The sequence below is a fragment of the Typopeltis vanoorti genome, chromosome 9, assembly GCF_054136105.1.
Source record: "Typopeltis vanoorti isolate ZY-2024b chromosome 9, IOZ_Tvanoo_1.0, whole genome shotgun sequence".
Lineage (NCBI taxonomy): Eukaryota > Metazoa > Arthropoda > Arachnida > Uropygi > Thelyphonidae > Typopeltis > Typopeltis vanoorti.
In genome coordinates, this window is record NC_143557.1 from 115,597,671 (window position 1) to 115,624,567 (window position 26,897).

At 36.8% G+C, this 26,897-nt stretch overlaps 1 protein-coding gene across 1 annotated transcript in view; it reads left to right on the top strand.

Annotated features, from left to right (window-relative positions):
- LOC150103443 (importin-4-like) overlaps nt 1-26,897 on the top strand; it is a 321,740-nt gene that overhangs the window by 178,328 nt on the left and 116,515 nt on the right. Inside the window, exon 18 of the mRNA XM_090397560.1 lies at nt 13,117-13,240. Within this exon, the coding sequence (XP_090253686.1) occupies nt 13,117-13,240 (124 nt within the window). The remainder of the gene's footprint in view (nt 1-13,116; nt 13,241-26,897) is intronic.

Consider the following 26,897-nt stretch of genomic DNA (forward strand, 5'->3'; position numbering starts at 1 on the left):
TGAAATCCCAGCAGAGTTAATTAAGGCCACAGGGGATGGAGGGATAAGAATGTTTCATAGATTGATTACAAGGATATGGGAGACAGGATCATGGCCTAGAGACTGGAAGCAATCAGTTTTTCATACCACTACACAAGAAAGGTGATAAGAAGGCATGCAAGAATTATAGAACTATTAGTTTGATATCTCATGCAAGCAAAATTTTATTAAAGATCATGCTAAATAGGATTGAGGCCAAAGTTGAGGCAGAGATGCCCAAGGAACAAGCAGGTTTTAGGAAAGGTAGGGGCACCAGAGATCAAATCTTTGCATTAGACAGATCATAGAAAAATATAAAGAATTCAGACTCCCTCTGGTAATGTGTTTCTTAGACTACTCTAAAGCTTTTGACTGTGTTGAGCATGTGAAACTGTGGGAAGTAATGAAAAGAATGGGTTTTCCTCAACACACTATCAGGTTGATAGCCAACTTGTATAAGGAGCAAGAAGCCACAGTAAGAACAGGTGTTGGATTGACTGAATGGCTTCAAGTTGGAAAAGGAGTTAGACAAGGATGTTTACTTTCTCCTCACTTGTTTAGTATATATGCAGAGGACATCATGCGCGAAGCATTGGATGAGCTCAGGACAGGAATTACAATAGGAGGTAGATTGATCAGTAATCTGAGGTATGCTGATGATATAGTACTCCTTTGTAATGACATGGAAGAACTAGGACTAATTCTTGACAAAATTGACAAGATCAGTAATAACAGAGGACTTCAACTCAATTCTAGCTAGACAAAGATCATGGTTCTCAAAGGAAAAACAAACAGAGAAGCTCTTGAGAAACAAGTGTATCTTAATGGAGAAAGAATTGAGGAAGTCAGCAAGTTTGAGTACCTGGGATCCATTATTAATGTGAAGAATTGCTGTTCAGAAGATGTCAGAAAAAGGTTAGGAATGGCTAAAACAACAGTCAGAGACCTGTCTAAAATCTGGAAGGATGGATCTATCTCCATGGGAACAAAGTTGAGGATTTTAGATGCAGTTGTTTTTCCAACAGCGACTTATGGATGCGAGACTTGGAACCTAAAGAAGTCAAATAAGAAACAGTCTTATTTGTCTGTTTCTTATTAAATGAAATGTCTAAAATCTGGAAGGATGGATCTATCTCCATGGGAACAAAGTTGAGGATTTTAGATGCAGTTGTTTTTCCAACAGTGACTTATGGATGCGAGACTTGGAAACCTAAAGAAGTCAAATAAGAAACAGATATCTGTTTTTGAGATGTGGTGTTACAGAAGGCTGTTGAGGATATCATATACTGAAAGGCGTACAAATGAATGGGTGTTAGAAAAGATTAGTAGAACTTTAAGGCTCCTTAAGGATATTGAGAGAAGAAAGTTAAAATATTTTGGACACATAGAAAAGATGGAAGGAGGACTTCTCAGAGCAGTAATAGAAGGTAAAGTTCCTGGAAAAAGAGGCAGGAGTAGACCATCAATGAGATGGATGGGTGGCATGTGTGGAGTGACTGATCTTCAGAGAGTTGAGGCTGCCAGAAAAGCAAACAACAGGACTACATGGCGAGGCCTGGTGTGGAACATCATCGAGCATTGGAGTGACCATACAGCATCTGTAGATGCCCAGTGAACATAGAGAGAGAAAGCACAACTCATTGCATCAGCTGGCTTAAATTTGATCTTCCCACTGTTCCTAACATAAGATCTGTTTTACTAACCTCTTTTCTCTCATCTTGTCTAAGTAACATGCTACCTTAATTCAGCTCTGTTTACACTTTCTTGAATGCTAAGTATCAAATTCCTTCCTAATGTATTTTTAATATGATGCTGCCATTGATGCCTTCTGTTTGCTCTACTAATTTTTTTTCTCTTCTTATTGGTATGTAATAATGTTAAGTTGTTACTAAATTTCAGTTCAGGATATGAACTAACTAGTCATCAATAACACCATGTTCCACACAAATATGTGCACAGATCACATGGAGAAAGGCATAAGAAATAAGTCGCATTAACTGTATTACTGTTGATAATGATATCTTAATGCTGATTCAGAATACAAGAATGTATGAAAGAAATGAAATAGGAAGTAATCATTTAGATTTGAGGAAGATAAAAATTAATATCTCATTGCAAAGAAAAATATCTGAGAGATAGTTTTAAAAAATCTAAGTTGTGCAGCTTTTATAGGTGAAGTGTAATATACAAATATTATTGGCGAAAAAATAAGAGTTTTTGAAAACAAGAACAAATCCCTGTTCAGTGAAATTCTCTGAAGAAAATGATTTATTCAGGCTTTATTACAGCAATTATATAACAGAGTTGCATGGAATTCAGCTTGTACTTGTGCATATAAATGAAAAGTGCTACTAAAAGGGAATAATTCACATCCAGTGGATTATTCAGCTTCATTCAACTCTCAACTATTCAACTGCAGGGTTCGACAACTGTTGTACAAATTCAAGGTCCTTAATTTTGATATCCAGCTTTGCTGGATTCCCAGCCATATTAGCCAGATACAGCTGCTAGATTGGTCGATACATTTTCCAAGTACTGTTTGTCATTCCCATATACAGACAGTTTATAAGATCAAAGCTAACAAACCAATAGCAGATAGCACTGAAAAACAAATTGCATGAGATAATTGAACCTGAAATTAAGCATTGGTACTCTAGACAACACAAAAAGAGAAGAGAGGAAGTTGTTCTTGCTAGACTCCATGATGGGTCACAGTCATTTTACATATACACTGCTTAGAAAGAAGTTAATGGATACCCCTGTTGGCAAAATGCATCGTGCCATGTAACAAGTCCTGTTTGCAGCCGATATAAATTAAAAGAATATGATGCTCCCAAGTCAGTGAAACTGTATCTGGGTGAAATGACTTTTAGAAGGGAACTGACAGAGTTTGAAAGAGGCATTGTGATAGGATACCATGTTGCAACAGGGCATCCTAGGTGAACAACCTATGACACCATACTGAGATAGAAATGCAGGCAATCAAATGCAAGTGCTATCCACAGTGGATGACCCACCACTCACCGAACATGACCATAGGGTGCTACAAAGGATAATATGTAAAAACTGCCATTCGTCAGCTGATACAAATGCAGAATTATGGGCATTGACTGGAACACGTGTTCACAAAAAACATTCAGAACTGAGGCTTGCAACAAGGATTTCCTTGGTAGGACCACGATACGCAAGCCCCACAGGACACAAATCAACATGCAGTGTCATTTTGGTGATGCAAAGAGCATATACAGTGGGACATGGAAGTTTTTGAAAGCTGTGTTATGGAGCAATGAATTATGCTACACCCTATGCCAAGCAGTGGACAGGTGTAGTGCTTCCTACTTTGTGACATTTCTATGGAACTAGCCATTATCTCTTTCATCAAGACAGTGCGCTGTGTTATACGGATGCTGCTGTGGCTGCATGGTTTGTGGACATGAACGTCGCCACATTTGACTGGCCTCCACAGAGGCCTGGTTCTTCCTATTGAACATCTGTGGGATGAGGTCAAGGGATGTCTGCCCCACAACAGTCCAGGACCTCATTACATGCCTATATTAAGAATGTCCAAAATTCTCATTGATCATTATGTTTGCATTTTCGTTTGCAATCACTTTTTCAACTGCATGTTCCCAAGAGCTTCTGCAAGTTGGGAAATCATATTTCCTACACAAGTTCCAGTGTACAGCTTTTGCTGCCCGATTATGCCTCTGTTTATAGTCTGTATGAACAATCTTGCTGCAAGAACTGATTAAGTGGTCCACCATATCTTTACACTGCCAGTATTTGCTTTTGTTATAAATCTTTTCAATCTTTGCCTTGTTGCAGTCAACAAAGCTTGCTCTTGAGCAGCAAGTATTAGACCTGTCTCTTTCTTGATGTTTCCCTGCTGAAGCCATTACCAAATTAAGCAACTGTCAACTTTCCCTTTGATATCCTTCGAATACTGACTGCGGAGTTCTTTATTTTTAGAACCTTTTGATCTTTTTGCAATTCTTTCTCCTTGTACTGCTTTTTTGTATCCACTACATTCAGTACTTTTTCCTTTGTATAAGTTTCAATTAGCATCTTTTCTATGCTTTCCTTGATGTAATCATTCAATGTTCACTTTTCTTCTGTTATATGCTATGTCCTCTACTTTTCCTAGCTATGTAAAAACCAATATCATCACTGCATGGGTTTAAGGCATGATTCGCTGTTATTAATTTTAGTGTTTTGCAATCTACTGCATCGAAATCAGCTTGTGTTCAGTCAGTTTTTTTTTTTTATGTGGTTTCCTACTCACAAAAGGTCATTAGTAAACCTGTAGTACATTTGTACTGTGGGTGGACTAAGGATTTTTTCCCATTTTTATCTTTATATACTTTTTTGTAATTTATTGTTTATTTTTACATAGTCTGGGAACCCTGCCCTAGAGACCAAACAGAATTTTTTTCAAGCCACTTTTAGGTCTCCAATAAGGAAGGCCACAATCTCACACCAGGTGATGAAATTCATCTCCTGCCTAAAGACAGTCGCAAACATCTGTGCCTATGGTGGGATTGGAATCCACCGTCTGTTGGTTGGAGAGCAAGTGCACCAACTACTTGTCCAACCAGGCCTGCAAATTTAGTAGTGAATCAATTTCTCTAGATGATTTTCCATAGAGTTTAAGATCAGCCATGTATTTTGCAGTGCAAAAAAAAAAAAAAAACAGTACTTTGATTATCTCAATGTACAATATTTATCTCAACATCAACTTCTTCCTATTGAACAAAAGAGGGTTAAGTGGAAACTCCAGGAAAACAAAACACTAATTGTTAATTGAAAAATGATTTTGAAAGATTAGAAAAAATGAAAAGCCAACTTATGTGTTGCATAGATTGCTTTCTGGTAATCAACTGTACTCCTAGCAACTTTAGTTAGTCAATATTTATCATAACATTAACTTCTGCCTATTGAACACAAGGGGTGTGGTGGAAACTCTAGGGAAACAAAACACTAATTGTTAATTGAAAAAATGGTTTTGAAAGATTTGAAAAGCCAACTTATGTATGGCATGGATTGCTTTCTCGTAATCAATCCATACCATATATATAACTTGGCTTTTCATCTTTTCAAATCTTTCAAAATAATTTTTCCTCTTGGTAATTAATACTACAATCTGGTGCTGATCTCTTCTTCATAGAGCAACACTCACACAGCCACTCTCATCCATGAGTTGTTGCATCTTCATAACTTCTGTCTGTCATTACCTTCATTTGATTATTTTTGGCCTTCTGATCCAAACATATGCACTGAAAGTATCATGGAAGTAATCCTTATTGGTATGGAAACATTTATTTCCTGTTCCATTCTAAAGTCTTTTCTTCTATCTAAGCATCTCTCCAAAAGTGTGTGTGTGTTAAGGCTTATAAAAAAAACTGAGCATATACCATAACTGGCTTTTCCAATCTGTCTTTCTTTACTGCTTATACCAAAGCCTGAAGTAGCTACAAGAAAACTACCAACCCTTCCAAAACTGATTTCAAAAGAGCTAAAAACAGGAAGAATGGACAGGAGAGAGATTCCAAGATTAACTTTGACATGGATCACAAAAGGAAAGGGGATGGCCTAAACTAACTTGGCAGAGAATGACAGAAAATGAAAGAATGGATTGTTGGAATAACTGGAGAGCAACAGAATTAATGGCACAAGATAGAGCTAACTGGAGAAAATTGATCTTGGCATTGTGCCACAAAGAAGGTAAGTGGTAAAAACTGGAAACTTGCATCATGTTCAAATGACAGTCATACTTTTTAGTTTATTGCCAAAGCAATCAGCCATATCTATCTTGTCTAACTCTATTCCCATCCCTGTTACTTACAGATGATTCTATTGTATTGTACCACTACTCATAGAAAAAGCCAATCTCCTAGTTCATAGTTTATCTTTCTAAATGTTCCCAACCATTTCATAAGAAGAATCTTATCCAAATTAGATACCAAAAAGTATCCTGATTGTGATGTCATTGCTACTGTTCTGAGTTAACTCCTCCTCCTGTTCTGTGTTGCCTTTTTATGCTCTCGTATTGCATCCTGTATCCTGGCCTGTAAATCAGATTATACAACCCATTCCTGAGAAGGGTGACAAATCTTTTCAAGCTATTAACCAATTTCCATCACCTTAATGCTCTCCAAAGTAATGGAGAAAATCATTAGTACTTAACTTCTACACTATCTTGAAGGCTCAACTAATAAACAATTACCGTATAGATTCTGCTGCTGTCGATTACTAGGGGATATATCCTTACCTTTGTCACCTATTAGTGGACAAATGCTGTTTGCAAGTTGCCAGTAGTTACTATATCCAAGGCTTCTGACAAGGTCTGGTGCAAAGGTCTGTTAAGTAAGCTCCCATCACTTAATCTCTCCCTTGACTTCTACAACCGAGTTGCCAGCTTCTCACTGGATGCTCGCTACACATGATGTTGCATGGTTTTTTTTTTTTACTTTGAAAGTAATGCTGAGCTTCCACAGTGCTCTGTTCTCTCATCTGCCCTCATTCTTCTGTATATCAGGGATTGCAGTTGACTGCTAACCCACAGTTTCTGATGACTATAGCTGCAAGCTGAATTCCTCTTATACAAAAGAATGAGAGCAGGTGAGAGAACAGAGCACTGCAGAAGCTCAACATTACTTTCAAACCCTGTGCTATACAAACCATTTCAGTCTCCACAACATCCCTAAATTCTGATCTCCAAATCATACTGAGATTTGAATAACCTCATTTAATTTTAGTAAAGCACATTCTTGCTTTATTTCAATAAAAAGAAAAAAACATTTAGCCCTGATTTAATGTATTATTATATGAATATCTCCATGGAATCAAGACTCGTGGGAGACCCACACTAACCATTATTCACGCAACATCTATCATATCCAAGGCTTCTGACAAGGTCTGATACAAAGGTCTGTTAAGTAAGCTCCCATCATTTAATCTCTCCCTTGACTTCTACAACCAAGTTGCCAGCTTCTTAAACTTATTCACCATCGGCGTACTCACTACTACCACTCTGCAACCCACAAACCTTCAATCTATCCTCATAGAGAGCATTCTGTATATCTGTCACCAGCATGGTCACTCATTTCTGAATCCTCTCCATTACCTAATGATCCACAAGAATACCAGGTGACTAATCAGTGCACAATATGCCTAACACCTTCAGTTTGTCTATCTCAATTCATCAGTAACTGTAGATTCCATCTAGATGATATACCCTTTCAAAGTGATCCCATATTACTCAACTGCCAGCCTGGTTGGCTATGTGGTTAGCATATCTGCTCCCCTACCAACATATTGTGAGTTCACATCTGTGGGCATAGATGTTTGTGATTGTCTTTTGGTGGAAGGCTAGTAGCATGGATAGGGTGGCTGATAGACTTCAGAGAGTAGTATATGGTGGAGTGGAATCTAAGATAATGATGGTGACTGGTAGAGTACCTCAAGGTTTGTGACTAGTGCCACTACTCTTTAATTTGTATATCAGTCACATAGGGAAAGATTTAAGAGGGGATATTCAGTTGTTTGCTGATGATGCAAAACTGGGGAGAGCAATAGTTGATAAAGGTAATGTAGATATCCTGCAGGATGATTTAAATAAATTGGCATTGTGGACAAAGGATAATGATGATTATTATTATTACAGGTATCTCCATGGAGTCAGTAGACTCATCGCGGGAGACCCAAACTATTAAAACAATATCTATCATATCTGTTCTTGAATTCATTTACAGACGAAGAACTCACAACTGAGTCTGGCAATGCATTCCACTCATTCACCACCCTCCAGGCAAAAAAAACTTGTTCTCACACCCTTGTTAATCACACTTTTTCTTAATTTTCAGGGATGACCTCTTGTTCCTCCATCACTATCACACAGCTGAAACATTTCCCCTGCATCAATCTTATAAAAACCTTTTAGTAATTTAAATGTTTCTATCATATTCCTTCTTCTCTTCCTATCAACCAACCTCTGCAATCCACAAGCTCTCAATCTATCAATGTAGGGAGTATTTTTTACATCACTCACCAACTTAGTCACTTTTCTCTGAACCCTTTCCATAACCTCCTCATCTCCAAGGAATCCAGGTGACCAGACCTGAGCACAGTAATCCAAATATGGACGTATCAATGCTGCTTTATAAAGGGGAATAATAACCTCTTTATCTCTGGATGTTAGTATGTTCCTCAATAACCAAATAATCCTATGTGCAATCTTGGATACCTTAGCAATGTGTCCCCTGAACTTCTCCCTATCTACCAACACCCCTAAATCCCTAGCCTCATCAATCTCTTTGAGTACTCTTCCATCAATGGCACAGCTGGTAATCTTTTAATCCCAAAATGCATGACTTTACACTTTTCCACATTGAACTGACATCCATTACCTTTTGCCCATTCTACCAGCTTATTTAAATCATCCTGCAGACTTTCAACATCAGCTTGATTTTTTATTGCGCTACCAACTTTGCATCATCAGCAAACAACTGAATATCTCCCTTTAAGCCATTTCCTATATCATTTATGTACAAATTAAACAACAATGGCCCAAGCACAAAGCCCTGAGGCACACCACTGGTCACATGCCTCATTTTGGACTCTACTCCTCCATACACCACCTTCTGGTATCTGTTCCTTAGCCATTCTCCTATCCATCCCCATCTGCTCCAATTTGCACAACAGTATTCCATGGGGTATCCTGTCAAAAGCCTTAGCAAAATCCAGAAGCACCACTGTGTAGCCATTTTCTTTGTCCAACTCAAATGTCATTCTATTATAAAAAGCTAATAAATTGCTAAGGCAGGATCGACCTTCAACAAAACTATGTTGGCCCTTATAGAGTATCATATCCTGATCCACCTATTCTTGAATTTTGTCTTTAACCCAACTTTTCCAATACTTTTACCACCACTCCCGAGATGGTGATTGGTCTGTAATTAACTACCGCAGTTTTAGAGACATCTTTATGCAAAAGAATTACTTTGCCTTCCTTCCACTCCCTAGGGACCATACCAGAGTTCAAACTTAAGTTAAATAACCAAGTAAGAGGCGTTGACAATTCCTTTGCACATTCACGTAACACCCTAGTTGATATTCCATTTAAACCTACAGCAGTGTTTGCATTTAAATTTTGCAATCTACTAAGTATCTCTGATTTCTTAACTTCAGTTCTCACATTAGTTATTGCTACAGGTACAGAGATATTCTCACTTGGTTGATAGACTTTTGAAAAGTGATCACTCAGTAACTCTACTATTACATCTGAATTGGTCACCTCGATACCATCAGCACCTACTAAGGTTATCCTTCCGAAATCATTCGTCCTTTTACTTCCCACATAGCAGAAGAACTCTTTGGGATTACCCTTGATCTCATTGGCTAAGGCTTCTCATAATCTGATTTAGCTTTTCTTACTATGCTGGTAACCTTCCTGGCTTGAGCCTTGTACTGCTCATAGGTGTACTGATCACCTTTCTCCTTGTAAATTCTCCATAACATTTTTTTTTTTTTTTTTTTTTTTGCAGATCATGCTTGATACTACTACTACTACTCATCCATCTAACGCCTACCTTGTTTGTCTTCCTGACCAGAGAGGGGGGGGGGAACAATTTGATATTGCCTTCCTCAGATACCGGCTGATTTTATCCCTTGCACTGCTAACATCTTTCTCCTGCAATATGTTCTGCCATGGGACTGCTGCAAGCTCACTCCGAAGCTTGTTATAATTGCCTAACCTGTAGTTCCATATATACCCCTTCTTAAGAGAGAAATCCACAAATTTTGCGACCTCCCAAGTCATTACCACATGATCGCTCTCACCAGTTGGAGGTAAGTGACGAGGACACCTTACTTATGCATATATCCTCTGAACCAATGACCAGGTCCAACACCACGTGTCTCTTCAGTTATGTCCTGTTTCAAGTAATTATCTCGTAGAAGATGTATGAATTCCATTTCCTTTTTTGCCACGTGATATTTCCTCCTTCCAGTTCATATCGCCATAATTAAAATCGCCCATAATAATCACCAACCCTGCACTCATTGCACTAATTTGCTGATGCATGAATTCAATATCACCCCCTATACTCCTTGGCCTATAGCAGCAGCCAACTATATATTTGGTTGCGTTGGTCACTATTTCACACCAGACCGCCTCAAATGTACTATCATTCAAATGTCTATCATCTTGATACTACTTTCTATGGCTGCAACTCATCAGCTATCATCAACAGTACACCTCCCCCCGTTCTATCTTCTCTATCCTCCCTGAAAATACTGTACCCATCACATTCAATTTCCGTGACCACATCTTCTGCTGACAGCCAAGTTTCACTAATGCCTACAAATTTTGGTGAGATTACACTGACTAATCCAAAAATTCTTCCCTCTTATTTCGAATGTTTCTTGCATTTGTACACAAAAATTGCAGTCCCTTTAGTTGTTGTACCAGCTTTAGAACTGATATACATGTCACTAATTTCAGTACTCCCATGCTTATTTTTATCCCCTCTATTCTGCAATTTATTCTGCGAATAAGGATCAACAATTATACAATCACTGCTTTAAGTTTCTCCCTCTTACATTCGACCTTTTCAGTTTTAGATTCCCTGCCCAATTACTTCAACTTGTTCGGAAAACAGTAACTTCTTCAATTGCGTATGACCTTCCATGTTTAGATGCAACCCATCTCTTGCATACAGCTGCCTTTTGCCTTCAAACACACTCCAGACATCAACAAATTCCAGACCTCTTTTTTTGCACATTCTTGCAAAATCATATCATTCATTATCATAACTCGTCTATTTAACTCATACTTGTCAAAACGAGGCAGCACACACACACACACTATCCTCCCATTGACACTTTTCTTCTTCACAATATCTAACAATGTTCTTAAATCTTTTGCTACTCGATTTATACTACCACTCAGGTCATTTGTACCCGCCATAACTATCATCTTTTCTGCATCATGCCCTCTCTTTATTGCTAAAGCCACTCTCTCTATTGTTCCACCAGCCAAGCACTCCTCAGGCATACTGCTCTCTCCATACCCTTAATCATAGAATCACCATATATTTTACCACTCAACTTCATTCAAGTCCAAACAAGAGTCACTCATGGCCTCATTTTCTATGCTATTCAGCATGACTCGCCCAGCTTCATTACTCAACACTCTTTTACTTACTCCCTCACTCTCACAACATCTTGTTTCTTTTAGACCTCTTATGATTGTCAATTTAATGTTGCAAAATGCACTTTGGGTTGAAAAGGTATCATATTGATGGTATTGGATTGCAGGAAATTTATGAGGCTAGAGACTCGGGGATAATGGTGGACAAAGTTGAAGTTCAGAGGCCATATTGCAAAAGTTGGTAAAATAGCTCAACAAATTACTCGGGTGTTGAAAAACATCCGAGTAATTTGTTGAGGTAAAAAAAAAGTAAAGATAAGGATGTTATTATCCCTCTTTATAAGGCTATGATTCAGCCACATCTTGACTACTGCACACAGATGTGGTCACCTGGATTTCTTGAGAAGCAGGAGGTGGTCAAGAAGATTCAGATATGAACGACCAAGATGGTGACAAGTCTATGGAATACTTCCTACGAGGATAGGCTGAAAGTTTGTGGATTAAAAACCTTCGACCAAAGTTGAGCTGAACAATGTCAGAAACTCCTCTGCTTTATTTCTGATACTTCTGGCATTTGTATATATGCAATCAACATTCCTTTGAGCCCATAGTTATTCTTGTATGTCATTACCAGTCCATTCAGATTCAAAACCTGGGGAACCACACCCAGCTGCTCAGTCATTTCTGCACTCACACTCATGTCTCCCAGGGGTGACTAGATGCATGTTTGATTGCATTCTCCCCTAATATCTAGTTTCTCTGATTATGCACTTCCATCCTCTCACTGAACTACACTTTCTCTGTAGAACCATTACTGCATAATCTTTTCATTTGACTCATTACCAATAATGGTCCTTTTCACTTCTATCCTATTATACCAAGGCAACAGACTCACAATCTTTATTTTCTCACTCTTCATTTTCACTTTTGTCAGCAACTCTTTTATATCCTCTCTCATTGTGTATTTCTTACCTTTCAAATTATTTGTGTCTGCCAAAACAATCAGCTGTTTCATTTCTTCATTCTCTGAACTAACAGTTTCACCGATATCCTTGATCTTCGTACATGGGAAACATACTTTTGTCACTTTCTCATTCACCTCTTACTATCAATTCTCCATACTTTCCCCATTGGCTTTTTCTTTCATTCTCCCTCCCTGTACAACATTCCAGTCATTTCTCCACTTACTCGAGCTCATGTTTTATCCAGAGCAGAGGGCGCTTTCTCTCCTCACTGTCGGCTTATTCCCATTACTTTCAGCCACATTTTTCACACTATCATTTGCTCCTTCCACCATATTCTCTCTACAACACTTTCACTATCCATTAATGATTACTTATTCTGCTTTTATCACGACTAGCATTTCTTACTCATCCACTCAAGAAACACTTCTTTTGAAAAGGTTGATTTTGGTAGTGAAATTTTGGAGAGTTGTGATAAAAGAAAAAGTTGCACGGTATCTCTAAGCTCTGAGACAGTAGTCTTCATTTCAGGTTGTGTAAAGGTTTAGTTTAATTAAGCACGGAAGGAGGATTTTGTATTCAATTACAATAGTTGGCATAATCTGAATAATTTCCAAACAAAGATATGTGTTATTTAATAAATGAAAACTTGATTTATAAACTTTTACTATTCTTCAGTTTGCTTTGTAAAATTTTGTCTTTAGTAATTTATTTTTATATTTTTTTCCAATTTTAATTCTGCACCAAATGACTTTATAAACTTTTATCTTTCTTTGTTGTAATTTGTGAAAAAAACGTTTAATGTTGTATGACCTTTTGTTTGTAATGCCGCTTAGCTAGTTTATGATTCAAACATATGCTTATTCTTGACACTTTTTTTCAAAATAATCATTCAATGGTTATTTTGAATAACATACAGCTCAGACTTATCTTTACTAGGAAGATAAGTGTTAATAAACCAGTGTTAATTTTAGTTTTGGTTCACAGATACATTGGGAGTATTAGCCAGAACAATTGGAGAACACAATTTTCTTCCAATGGCTCATGACTGTATGAAGCTAGGATTAGAACTGGTGGATCAGATTGATGATCCAGACTTGCATAGATGCACGTAAGTTTACTGAACTATAACATCAAGAAGCAGATTAAATTATTATAGTTTGTGATAATAATGAAAAAAAATTCTGTCATTTTGTTTCGTTGTTAAGGGGATATAAATTTAGAAATACCTTACTGAAAACAACTGATACTTTTGTTATACAGAGCTTCTTACTCCTTCACTTACATGGTTATTAGTATAGTACATTTGTACCTTGGATGGGCTAAGGATTTAATAATATTTCAAATTAATCAAGATATCCGGTATTAAATGTTTTGTAATATTATTAAATCCTTAGCCCATCCATGGTACAAATGTACTATACTAACCTTTCATGGGTGGGAATCGCATTTAAAAAAAAAAAAAAGTGAGATAAATAATCATAGAAAAAGATACAATTGTATTCTAACTGAAGTTAGATGAAGTCAGTAGAAATTATTAGAGTAGCAGTAGCTTTCTCGTGGGGGGGGGGGATAGAATTCTAAAATGTCCCTCATTCCCAGAACAGGAATTATGCAGGAATACTTGCATAAAGGAAAAAGAAACATGTTGGGTGTAAAATTGAAAAACAAACTGTGCTTGGGCCAGATAGAGATTGCCAGGACCAGAATTTTTCTATTTTAATACAAATAGTTAAGAACTCATGGGAATATAACAAGGATCTTTTAGTTTTGTTGATATTGGAAAGTTCATAAGATAATGCCAAGAGGGAGAAAAAATGCTAAAACTTTATGGTATAAATGGAATCCTGTACAGAGTGATATATAAAAATTATATAAATCAAGTGAATATTATTCGGTGAAACCTTATCAAAATGGACCAATAAAAGGTAAATATATGGATGCTTGGGCAAGAGATCATGTCTCCTATGAGGTCCCCGTTACAGCAACTTGTAAATGCCGCCAAGTGTATTCCCATAAGCTCTCTGGTCAAATTTCTTACAAAACTTTCATAGTTTTTCAATTCAGCTTTGAAATAATGCTGGATTTAATATCCACTTGATTTATATAATTTTGCATCGCTGAAATGAAGCCTTTTGGCTCTTTATTTTAGTGAAAAGAGACTAGTAATGCACAAAAGCCTGTGAAATAATATCAAGACTAGGATAATATTTGGTACATGCATGGGAGTGTATTTGTTACCATCACTCAACTACCACCACCATGAGCAGAATATTGTCTACCATAATTTTTTCTTCTGCTTGAATGTACTAAAATATTCACTGCAGAAGAAAAAATGTTATAAGTTAATAAACAGAATTAGTGAATGTACATAAGTACATTCAGGCTTAGTGAAAGTCTGAACCTTACTATCAAACTGCCTATATCACTATCAAAAGGTATCCATACAGATGACATTTCAACCTCTGAAGGGGAGGAAAGCCAGGTCTGGACCATGAGTGAGTGAATCACTCAAGTCCACCAAATTGTGCAGTGGTCATAAATGCGATGTAGTCTTGCTTATGTGCATATGTAACATAATTATCTATTAAGTCATTTGTAAAAAACACATCAAGGAAAAAGAATTAGTTTCATGCAAAACTCTACAACCGATGTTTCTGGTGTCATCAGAACAGTCGATCAATGTAATAAATCAAATTTAAAAAAAGTATGTGTAAAGTGATGGCAACTCTGTTTGCTAAATAGTAACAGCAGAATAATGTTAAATGTTTGCTTGTTTGATAAATATTTCCTAAATATGATAGTGATTTGGTATCAGCTTTGTTGAAATTTGATGAAAAGAACTGTGATGTAGTTCATACTTTACATCTGACGTCAGCCAAATGCATGCATAGTTTTTAACATGACATAGTCAAGTTAAAATTTATCATCTTTTAAAGGAACATAATACTAATTTTCATGCTTTCCAGACACATGGTATTCATTTCATACTACAAGATAGTCATCACTTCTGATGGCTACCATCTGCATTAACTGTCACCAAGCAACCTTTTTATGTAAATGCCCGTGAAAAGAACCTCTGTGCATTAGCAATATAGATGAAGTAAGGTTAAATAATCACTGCTGAAAAAAAGAAAGTATAACTAAGAGAGAGTAGTCCTCAGCAGTATAAGGAATATAACACAGGCTGGGAATTGGAAGAAGAAATTGGTAAAAACAGCTAAGCAAAACCCTAGAGAATTCTACAGTTATGTGACTAAGAGAAGAAATGGTGAACATGGAAGATGGAACTTAATTACTGGAGATGGAACATTCACGGAACATATAATGGGAGGTGTTCAACGAGTATTTTGTTAGTGCACATCATCTTGAGGAACTAAGAGTAGTGTTGAATAACAATAGGAACAAGGACAGAAGACTGAGTTTGGGAATGTGAAGTGTTTACAATTTGGAAGCTTGATATTAATAAAAATGTAGGACTGGATTGGGCATCATATATATTAAGGGCATAAGAGATTACATTGCCCTTGATCTGGTTAGCAAAATCTGTCAACAGGGAAACCTTATCAAAATGGAGAGGAAAACTGCCCAACAGTTGGGCACTTTTGTATACTAGGTATTGTAGTGAAGGTGTTAGAGAGGCTGATGAGAGATGGAATACAAACCTAGATTGATGAGAATCAGTCGAGAAACTTTCAGGAGAATAACATTTGCTTCTTAAGGGGAGGTCTTGCTTCAGTAACCTGGTTACATTTTATAATAGGGTGACAAGTGTAGTGAGAAGAGATATTTATATGGTGATTTTTCTTAATTTTGTGAAAGTGTGATAGAATATCACATGACAAATTGTTGTTGAAGCTTATATGGAGTCTTTATAAAGATATGTTCATTTTCACACTGATTTTAGATTCATAGCTATCATCAAATTACAGCATGGTTAAATTCTGTGGCAATGAAGTTATTAATTATGAACCTTGGTGACTGCTATATTATTCTCATAAGTCGCCCTCAACAAAGTTATGTCATTAGCTACAGAAACATAAAGTTCACTCAAATTATTTTTTTTTTTTTTTTTTTTTCAGTCAGAATGTAAGAAACCCGCAGAGTCCATCCCTCCTACCTGTTTCATCTTCATTATATCCTATACATGGTACTTAATTCCTGGCTCTTCCATAAACTAGGTACAATACAAAACAACAGTTGATCTAGATCATAGGTTGCCAAACTTTTTCGGGCCACAGCCCACTTTGCAAGACATAAACTTTGTAACGCCCCCCCATTATAACAGTTTGAATAAAACCATATTTCAAATATTTGAGACTGAATAAAACCATATTTCAAATACCCAATACTGTACTGTCGACATTTCTTCTTATAGTCAGACATAATGAAGTAATAAAATTTGCAAAAATATTCACAAAATAAAAGATTTAATTTGCACTTTGTATGACTCCACTTATCTATCACACTTTCGACTGATGATTGTTGGCAAATCACACAAAAAATAATTAAGCTTATTCCTATACCACTAGTATTTATAGATTTGAAATCTAGCCTGAATCGACTTGCATGCATTGACATGTTTGCAATACCATCGTACTCGTGCTTTGAACAAGTCACTGCAAGCACCCATATTCTTGTCAAAACATGCTGAATTGAGTGAATTACCTACATAATGGTTGACCGACATACTACTAGTTAAGACTCGTCTGCTGCGTGGATAGACTAAAGCCTGTATGGCACGATCAATTTTTACAATAGCAAAAAATGAATACATTTTTTAAGTATATAAAAAATAGAAGTTAAAATATCCTGTACGACACGTTCAATTTTCTCATTGACATAGAAAATTGACATCTATTTCTATCTGACATGGTAAATTTTCAAATTATCAAATAATTGAAATAGAAAATTGATAAAAAAATCAATCGTGTAAAACGGGCATAAGATGAATTAAAATTCAATATTTAAATTTTAAATGATTATCTAATTGCAAAATAACAAAAATAATTAATTTTTAAATATATATTATTAATTTCTTCTATAAAGAGCATCTGATCCCTAGACCGCCTGAACGCCCCCAAATGCTTCTGATCCCACTATAGCGCCCCCCCCCCCCCCCCCCAGAAGGCTTCAGCACCCACTGGACTTTGGGAACCTATGATCTAGATTATGAAATAAAGGCTCTTCAAATCCAATTTGATCACTGAAACAGATCAATTGATAATGTTGTCATTTTATTACTGCATTTGATAGTCCATTTTGACCAGTCATATTTGAGCATAGTGAGTCAGCCACTCATTTGTTTCTAGAAAGGTCCCATTGTTAAACATTTTTTTTTTCTTTTTTTTTATTATTATTTTTTATTTATTTTTTCAAGTTTTAGTGCTTATTTTGGATACTCATTAAAAATGTGCCACTTAAAACTGATTTTAATCCTAATATTCTTGGGTGTCGTATAATAAGCAGAGCAGGGGTGAGAGGGCAGATCCCTGGTAAACTTCTATCTTTATTGGGAAGATGTCAGAGTTTTCTGTGCTGGTGACAGTTTGATATGGTATTTTTATGCATTGCACATAGTCTTTAAGTACATGATGTGCTCTCAATGCTTTCCAGATGAGATCATATGGTATACGGTCGAATGCCTTTTTCTAGATCTAAGAATGGCATGTGTATGTTTTTCTTCTTTTCTAGTTTCTCCATTAAGAGCCAAATGGCATGGATTGTGTTTGTTCCACAATTTTTAATGAATCTGAGCTGATTTGGTGAAATTTCGATGATGGCTCTAAGGTATGCGAAATGCCTTAGAGCCATCATCCATTCGTAAATCTTCATTGTATGGCAAAATAGCCAAATTGGTCTGGAGTTTAAACAGTCACCAATGTTCCCCTTGCCTTTCCAGATAGGAATTGTTATACTGGTTAGCCAGATTGATGGTATTTCATTTTCATTTATGATCTTGTCAAACAGCATTGCCAACCATTGTGGTCCGAGTAGCTTCCAGATTTCAGCTGGTATATCATCTGGGCAGCCTTGTTGTTTTTCATGCCTTATCTTTAATGGTATTAACAACACCAAACAAACTATTTTATAAAAAGATGTTTTATATTCGAATGCAAGACTTACTCACTGTTGCATATACATACTGTGTTGTGATTTGATGATGCTGATTTGAAATTCAGCAAAATATAAGCAAGTTAGTAAAATATATTTTTATAAAATAGTTCATTTGGTGTTGTTAATATTGTTAAAAATAAGTCATGAATAATTGTTGACACCTAAGCTTATCTGTTAGCTTGTTTTTCATTTGATGGACCACAGTATGCACTTCATCAGTGCTGATAAAGGGCACAAGTCCAAGGACTGCTATGGCTGTTTGCAATAGTGGGTGTGGGAACTCTTCATTACTGATCTTATCGAAGTAGTTTTGCCAATGATGTAATGTTTCTTTCAGTGTCTGCAGCATCGTTCCATTTTCATCTCTGATGTTCATAATGTGCCCTAGGTTTTGTGTAGAGCATTGACATTCCCGGGCAAGGCAATTATTAGCTTCTCATCTTATGTGTATCCAGTTGATCATTCTGTTGTAGTGCTTGGCTGTGCACAGGCAACCTTTGCTTTGTTACAGATTTTAGGTTTCAGTATCTTCCATAATCTTCAGAGTTTCTTGTCTTTAGCCAGGTCTTTCTTTTTCAATTTTACAGTTTGTAGCACTTCAGGGTTCCTCCACCAAGTGTGCTCGTCAGTGAAATGTTGACCAGGTTTTGTGATTCCTAGTGTGGCTGTAGCGCGGGTCTTAACATGCTTGATTAATGCATTCCAGATCCCATTTGTTGTTTGGTTGAAGTCTATAGTCAGTACTTCTAGTGAAATCTTCAGCTGGGTTTCATGTCCCATTAAATTGCACCATTTTATACGATTTGTCTTTATGGTTGGTCTTGTACAATGTTGGTATAGACAGATCTGTGTATCTAATACTAATAACTAGTTTTGGGTGGTTATATTGCCTGATGGGATGACTTATGTGTTATTTATTTTAGATCATGTCAACGAACCAACCTTGAATCAATTTGTGTGGCTTGGCCTCCATTGCTATGTATAATTAGATGCAAAGTTCTCTTTTTGAAAAAAGTATTTGTGACTGCAAAGTCATGGGCTTCAACACATTTAGAATGCTAGTACCTTCCTCTTTTTGCAAGCCATATCCTTGTCTACCATGCACATGTTCGAAGCCATCTCTTATTCAACCAGCATGTCCATTTAGATCTCCTCCAATGCATGTCTGTTCATTGTCATTAATAGTTTGAAGATGTCTTTCAAGGTCATTCCAGAATTCATTCCTTTGTCTGTTGTGGGCATCCAGTCTGTGGAGTGTAGACAGATTTAACTCATAAACTGTAGGTTCCTATCCTATATTGATCTTAATGGATATCATTCGGTCAGAAATCCTCGCTACTTCTGTGATGGAATTACATAGCCTCTGGCTTACAGTTACTACAACACTATTTTGCCCAGACTTTTGTCCAAAGTAGATTAGTTTATATCCTTCACCAATGTCTCTAGATTTTGCACCAGCCCATTTTGTCTCTTGTATGCAAGCAATGTCCATCTTTCTGTTTTCAAAACAATCAGTAAGCTCGTGGCTGCTGCCAGTATTGGCAGTTGCTAGTTGAATGTTATGGTGTTGGGTCTAGACTTGCTTCTTTAACTTGCCTCGCCCACTGGCAGATAGCCCTATTATTCTGTTCACATCATTCGAGTGGTGATGGTATGCGTCGCTTAAGAGGAATGCCCTAGTAGGTTGTGTAAAATTAATTGTCATCAGTACATAGTGATATGACATGAATTTTACTTCAGTCAGATTTTCACAGGAGTCTGATCATCCTCCTGGGGGAACACCGGGATTTTTATGGGACCAGGTCATCAGCCTGGCTCTGTAAACCCATATATCAGATTGGCAACTCTAATCCAATCACCTAAGGACAAACTGTCTCTTTTATCACATCTAGAAGTATGTGAAGTGGCCTACTATAGATCAATAGGAAGATCTGTTGGCATTCATCTTGGAGAACATAAAAATTGCATTCAGTGCCATTGTTATATGGCAAGTCAAGACTAGCAGACTATACCTTGGAGATACCCCTTTACAAAGGACAGAATCAAATGGAGGAAAACAAAAGCGCTATACAGAAGTCATTACTAATCAAATAGGCTGTTTTTGGAATCAGCAACTTTAAAATCATTCCCCAAACCTTAACAAGCATGGCTGCATCAATTTACCAAAAATTCTGAGAGACAGTCATTTTAAGATAAAATTTTGATATTTGTTAACTCTCTATCCATCAATAGATTGTACCAATAAAGACTTTAGTTCCACGTGTTGTTTGTTGCAATTTTGTACTCTTCCCACTATTAACTAATTATTGCTGTTCGTGTGCTGTGGCAAACTGTTTCTTCATGCTGGGTATGACACAAGTGAAATATCAGCAAATAAGTAAACGAATATTCTTGTGTTATGATTAAAAGCCATTAAATCAAACTGAACGTGAACTGCCTATAAGTCTTTCTCCCCCCCCCCCATGATTTTACATTGTACAATGTTTGAGAATTAGGAATTATTCCTCATGATTTTACATTGTACAGTGTTTGAGAATTAGGAATTAATATGTCCAGAGGTGAAAAATGAACCACAGATTCAACAGAACTTAATCTGAACTGTCAACTGCTGTTACACAATGAGGCTTCATCACTGGCTGATTAATATCTTTACGGATGATTTCATGAAATTTTCATGACATATGGTGGTCAGCATGCACACTTCGCTATAAGGAATGCACTTTTCCATATCCTATTTTTACTATCCCTGGGAAGACATGGGCTATGTGGCACATCGGCCAGGAGATTCTGTGTTCACCATTACAAATATTTCCTTCCATATAGCAAATGTAGACATTAAGGTGCATGAGTTGAGCTGAATTATATTCATAACAACAGATGTCAGCACACACTTGCAAAATTCAAGCTCAGCAAGGACATCATTTTTAAAGTGCTCAAGAAAACTTGAATTTACAGTGAAAAAGTTCCGAAGTTTTGAAACCTTGTAAACACACCCTAATCATCGTGTTATATATCATTTTGTCCAAAAAAACAATGGTCATCCATCTGCTCATTGGGCATCAAGAGATGTCCAATGAATAGATATGTATGGTCATCCAGATGCTCGGTGATGTGCCACACCGGTCCTCACCATGTGGTCCTGTTGTATGCTTTTCTGGAGGCTTCAACTGTTTGAAGATCAGTCAATCCAGACACCACCCATTCCTCTTTTTCCAGGAACTTTACCTTTATTACTGTTTTGAGACTTCCATCCTTTTAGTGCATCCAAAGTATTTCAACTTTCTTCTGTCAATATCATTATGGAGTCTTAAAGTTCTCCTGATTATTTCTAGCACCCATTCATTTGTCTGCCTTTCAGTATATGATATCCTCAACAGCATAACACCACATCTCAAAAGCAGCTATCCTTTTCCTATCAAACTTCTTCAGGTTTCAAGTCTCACATCCATAAGTTGCTGTTGAAAACAAATGCATCGATCCTCAACTTTGATAGATATCTAGGGAATAAAGGAATGGCTAAAACAAGTCTCAGGCTGTTGTTTTAGCTATTCCTAATCTTCTGATGTCTTTGGAATAGCACTTCTTCACATTAATAATGGATTCAAGGTATGCAAACTTGCTGACTTCCTCAATTCTTTCTCCATTAAGATGCACTTGTTTCTAAGGAGCTTCTCTGTATGTATTTCCTTTGAAAACTATAATCTTTGTCTTGCTAGGATCGAGCTGAAGTTCTCTGTTCTTACTGATCTCATTAACTTTGTCAAGAATTTGTCCCTGTTCTTCCTTCTCATTACAGAAGAGTACAATATTATTAGCATACCTCAGGTTACTGACGAATCTACCGCTTATCCTAATTCCTGTCTTGAATTAGGATAAGCGGTAGATTCTAAGACAGCATAGATACTAAACAAGTGAAGAGAAAGTAAGCATCCTTGCCTAACTCCCTTTCCAACCTGAAGCCAATTAGTTAATTCAGCACGTGATCTTACTATGACTTCTTACTTACTATATGAGTCAGCTCTCAACCAAATGGTGTGTTGAGGAATACTCATTCTTTTCATTCATTCATTTTAGGAATACTCTAAAAAGCTTTAGAGTAGTCTATGAAACTTTTAACTGAAAAAAAACATCTGAAACTGTGGGAAGTAATGAAAAGAATTGGTTTTCCTTTCTTTCAGAGAATTTAGGAGGAGTCTAAATTCTTTATACTTTTCTGTGATCTGTCTAAGGCAAAGGATCTGATCTCTGGTACCCTTACCTTTCCTAAAGCCTGCTTGTTCCTCATGCATCTCTGCCTTGACTTTGGCCTCAATCGTATTTAGAATGATCTTTAATAAAATCTTCCATGCATGAGGTTAAACTAGTTAAATTAGTTAATAGTTAAACTAATAGTTCTAGACTTCTTCCAGTCTCTAGGCCATGATCCTATCTCCCATATCATTGTAATCAACAGTCTTATCCCCCCATTGTAGCTTTAATTAACTCTACTGGGATTCCATCTGCGCTGTTCCACTGCTCTTTCAACCTCATGGCTAAGTATAGGAGGTTCCAAATTGAGATTTTCCCGGTGAGCTTCTCCAAATTTATCATCTCCTGTATAGTTTTTTGGTGTATTTTTTCCATCTGTTTTTGATTTCCATTTTTTCTGTTAGTACTACTACATTCCTGTCTTCGATGACATTCTATTTGGTCTTAAGCTTGTACTTTAGATCATGAACTAAATGAAAGCCTTCTCATCTAGAATTCTATCTATCTTTGCATTTATTAGTATAAAACTTTTATTTGTCCTGCCTGATGGCTCTTCTGACTTCGCTATGTAATATTTTACATTCTTCAGTCCCTGTGTCTCTTTGTTTCTCCAACTGCTTTCTTTCGATTAGATCCCATGTTGAATATGATATCCATGGGTCTCTTCATCTTCTTATTGAGCCAAGATACTTCTTGGCTGTATCCTGTACCTTGCCTCTTTCCCAAAACATTTCTGGTGAATTCTCCTTACTAGTCTCCAAAAAATCATACAAATGAGTTAATGTTTCTTCTGTGAGCCCACTAGAAATTACTCTAACATCCAGTCTAGTGGAATGTGCCTGACTTGGAAGGTTTCAGAGTCTTTGTCTTGCTTTGGCTCTTACTAGCTGATGGTCTGTACTATAGTTTGCTCCAGGATAAGTATGCATATCAGAGATGCTTGTCTTTCACTGTTTGAGAGCTAGAATGTAATCAGTCTGGTGCCTTGATTTGTCAGTATTAGATGTCCAAGTATATGTCTGTTGTAGGTTTTTCTGGAAGCAGGTATTGGTAATAACTACTCTATTAGAATGGGCAAATTCCAACAGTCTTTCACCACGAATATTATTTGCCCAGATCAAACATGCCACACTTGAACCTAACTCTCATACTTTTTCCCACTTTTGCATTCAAGTCCCCTAAGATGTAAAGTACATCTCTCCTTGATAGGCAGTCCAAAACAATATAAGTTTTCATAGCATTCCTCACTCTCTTCATCAGGCCTATCTGTGTGGAGTACATAAACTACCACAATTAATACATTGGTAGGAGAGCCTTAAGTCTAATACAAAGCGTCCTGTCATTAACAGGATTGTGACCAAGAAAGGTTCTTTCCTGAACTGTCTGAATACACAACTAGCTTACCTGTCTTTTAAAGTGACCTCTCCATTCCATCTGGTCTCTGTAATTCTCACGATGTCAGTTTTATGCTTCACCATCCCCCAGAAGGGGGGGACATTTTGTGAGCGTGGATGCTTGCACAAGGTTGTAATCTGAGTTTCCGAAAGGAGAGATGGCCTCTACCATGTGTTCTGAAAGAGAACTGGTTTAAAAAAGAAGGTATCATTGGAGGGGATTATCAAGATTTAGGGTAGGGGATATCTATACAATTTGCACTAGATCATTGCTTATAGCAAAACTATTGCATCATGTATAGTTTGATTGCTAGTGCTAGAGAAGGAAAGTCAGTTGGAGTTGTGGACATTAAGATCATCTAGGAAGATGACTTTGCTATTTAGATAGCTGGACTGTAGATGGTCAAGCTTCATGGAGAGAAATGTGAAGAGGTTAGAATGTTTTTTTTTTTTTTTGTGACCAGTCAGTAAATTGCAAATTAATGTTATTAAATGGGACAAGGAAACTTTGAGCCAGAGACAGTCAAAAGCATGGGATTCTAAATTTGGCATTCTCTGACAGGCAATGTCAAATTGCACAAGCCATAGATCCACCTTTGTGAAATCAATCATGTTAAGAGTCAAGGTCTGCTCTGGATATATCTAAGTGGTGATGAACCTTGTTTCTGCTGAAATATATGCCACAGATGTTTGTTAAATGGATGTCGAAATGATTTAGGGGAGAGGAAGGAAGGGATTCTGGTATGTTGGAAATATGCTTGGTCTGAGAATGCATTAGTTTTCAAGAGAGATTTATTTTGATGACAGTATCACCATTGTTTCATTTTTGGTTTATTGTTGGATGAAAGGAAAGATTAGATTCATGAGATGCTGTTATCTAGTAGATACTCTTGAACAAAACACCAATATAGAGAATGAGCATGTTTGTCCTGCTCTTGAAGGGCATGACAAAGATTGGAATCCCTACTCTGGAGGCCAAATTCAGGCCTTCATTAAAAAGGATTGATGGTCATCTCCCACTTAGTGGAATTAGTTGGTGTTTTCTCCATCTAGGAAGGAAAGAGTAGATTCATGGGATGCAGTGAGAATGATTTGCTTGTTAGGTGCACCAGCGTCCCTGTTATGGAAACCAGCCACAACTATAGTATGGCAGGATTGGCGACAAGGAGAGGTTGTATATTATACATCCCTACCCATTAGTAGCCCAGATTTCATTGAATACATAAGTTATGTAGGAGGAAGGGTGTAGTTAGAGTATTATTAGAAGCACATATTCACAATAATTAACAATAATTTTATTACTGTGAGTATTTCAATCTGAAACAAATCACTGTCTTTAGTGCATAAGCACCTTCACACGATGAAGCACAAACAATGGAATGTTATGCCTTTTTACCATTTTTATTCCCATGTTACTCCTATTTCAGTATTATTCCTTTTTTAATAAAAAGGAATAACATTCCATTGTTCGTGATTCATCTTGTAAACATGTTCAGGTCCTGATGATGGCCTATAGTTTCAGGATGAAATATTTGTAATACTAAAATTAGTATTGTTAGTTCTTGTAAATACATGTTTTTATTATCATTGCTATGTCACAAGTGTCATTAAAAACTCATAGATACTCATTTAGACCTAAAGATTAAATTTGATAGATGGAAGGACTTTTATCATGCTGATTAAATAGATTTGAGTTAACTATCTCAAGAAAGCATTCTTCACTGGGACTTTGAAAGAGCAAAGTCAAAACTTAGAGCTCCTAGGGGAGGATGCAGGTGTATGTAGGCACCCATGAGGGGAATGATTGTGAAAATGACAAATACCAAATCTAGTGTGATAAAATTGAATGTCCCTTAACTGGTTAGAGGCCTAAGGAGATGCTGCTGCAGGTCATGTATACAAATGACACAGGTATTATCAGGGATAAGAGGGGCAAAGAGTTATACAGGAATAAGAGGGACGAAGAGTTATATAGGTATTAGTTAACTAACATGTACTGCCAATATATAAGCTTTGTAGGTGTTAGCGACACTTGGCTTCACAGCAGATGAAGTTACTACAGAGATAGAATATGAGGGGTATAGTATTTTCAAGGAGAATAGTTTATATTATCATAGGATATATGTAGGGTACTGCTGATAGTAGTAGATGAATTGCACCCAAAAAGAGTACATCACACGGGCCAAAGAAAAATGTTCATTTGTGGCAAATTTGATGTGAGGTAGTGAACAACAGAGCAAAATATACAGTTGGCTGCTACTGTAGGCTAGAGAATGAGAGAAGATGTAACACATACATCAAAAAGAGCTGCTGAGAGTTGGATTAAAGGGAATGACTACATGGTGTTTCTGCAGAGTGACAGCTGAGTTGGATAAAGGGAATAATTACATGGTAATACTGTTGCAGTTTGCTAAAAGCATTTGATAGGCTACCCCCACAGAGCCGTTACACAAATGGTGATGAATGTGAAATGTCAGTAAATATAATTATGAGGGTAGCAGATGGACAAATACCAAGCAGTAGTATATGGAGGAGTTGAATCTACAAGATTATATACATGAAAGGGTTTGGACCACTGATGTTTAATTTGTTCATAAATGATAGCAAAATGATTTGAACAAAAATATTCAGTTGTTTGCTATTGATATAAAATAGTTTTTTTGTTTAATCAGCAGTCACACTGTGCGATATTTCATCATGTTGTACCATCATTGTCTTTTGATTTAAACCAATACAGAATATGGGTTTGGTCAGCAAAATTCCAAATTGCCACCTCCTCCTTGTTCATTCACTATTTAAATAGATAACTAATCAGAATGTCTTGTCAGGCATATCCTACCTTGCACAAGGAAATCTAATTGGATATCTTTTCCCTGTATGTACTACTTCCTGCATTTTGAATCTCTCTCTCTTTCAAGAAAAATTAGGAAGTGTAGGCAAAAGCAGAGACTGGGAGGTACTCTGGCAATTGACATGCACCCAGTCTCCTCACTCCTCTGAATATATGAG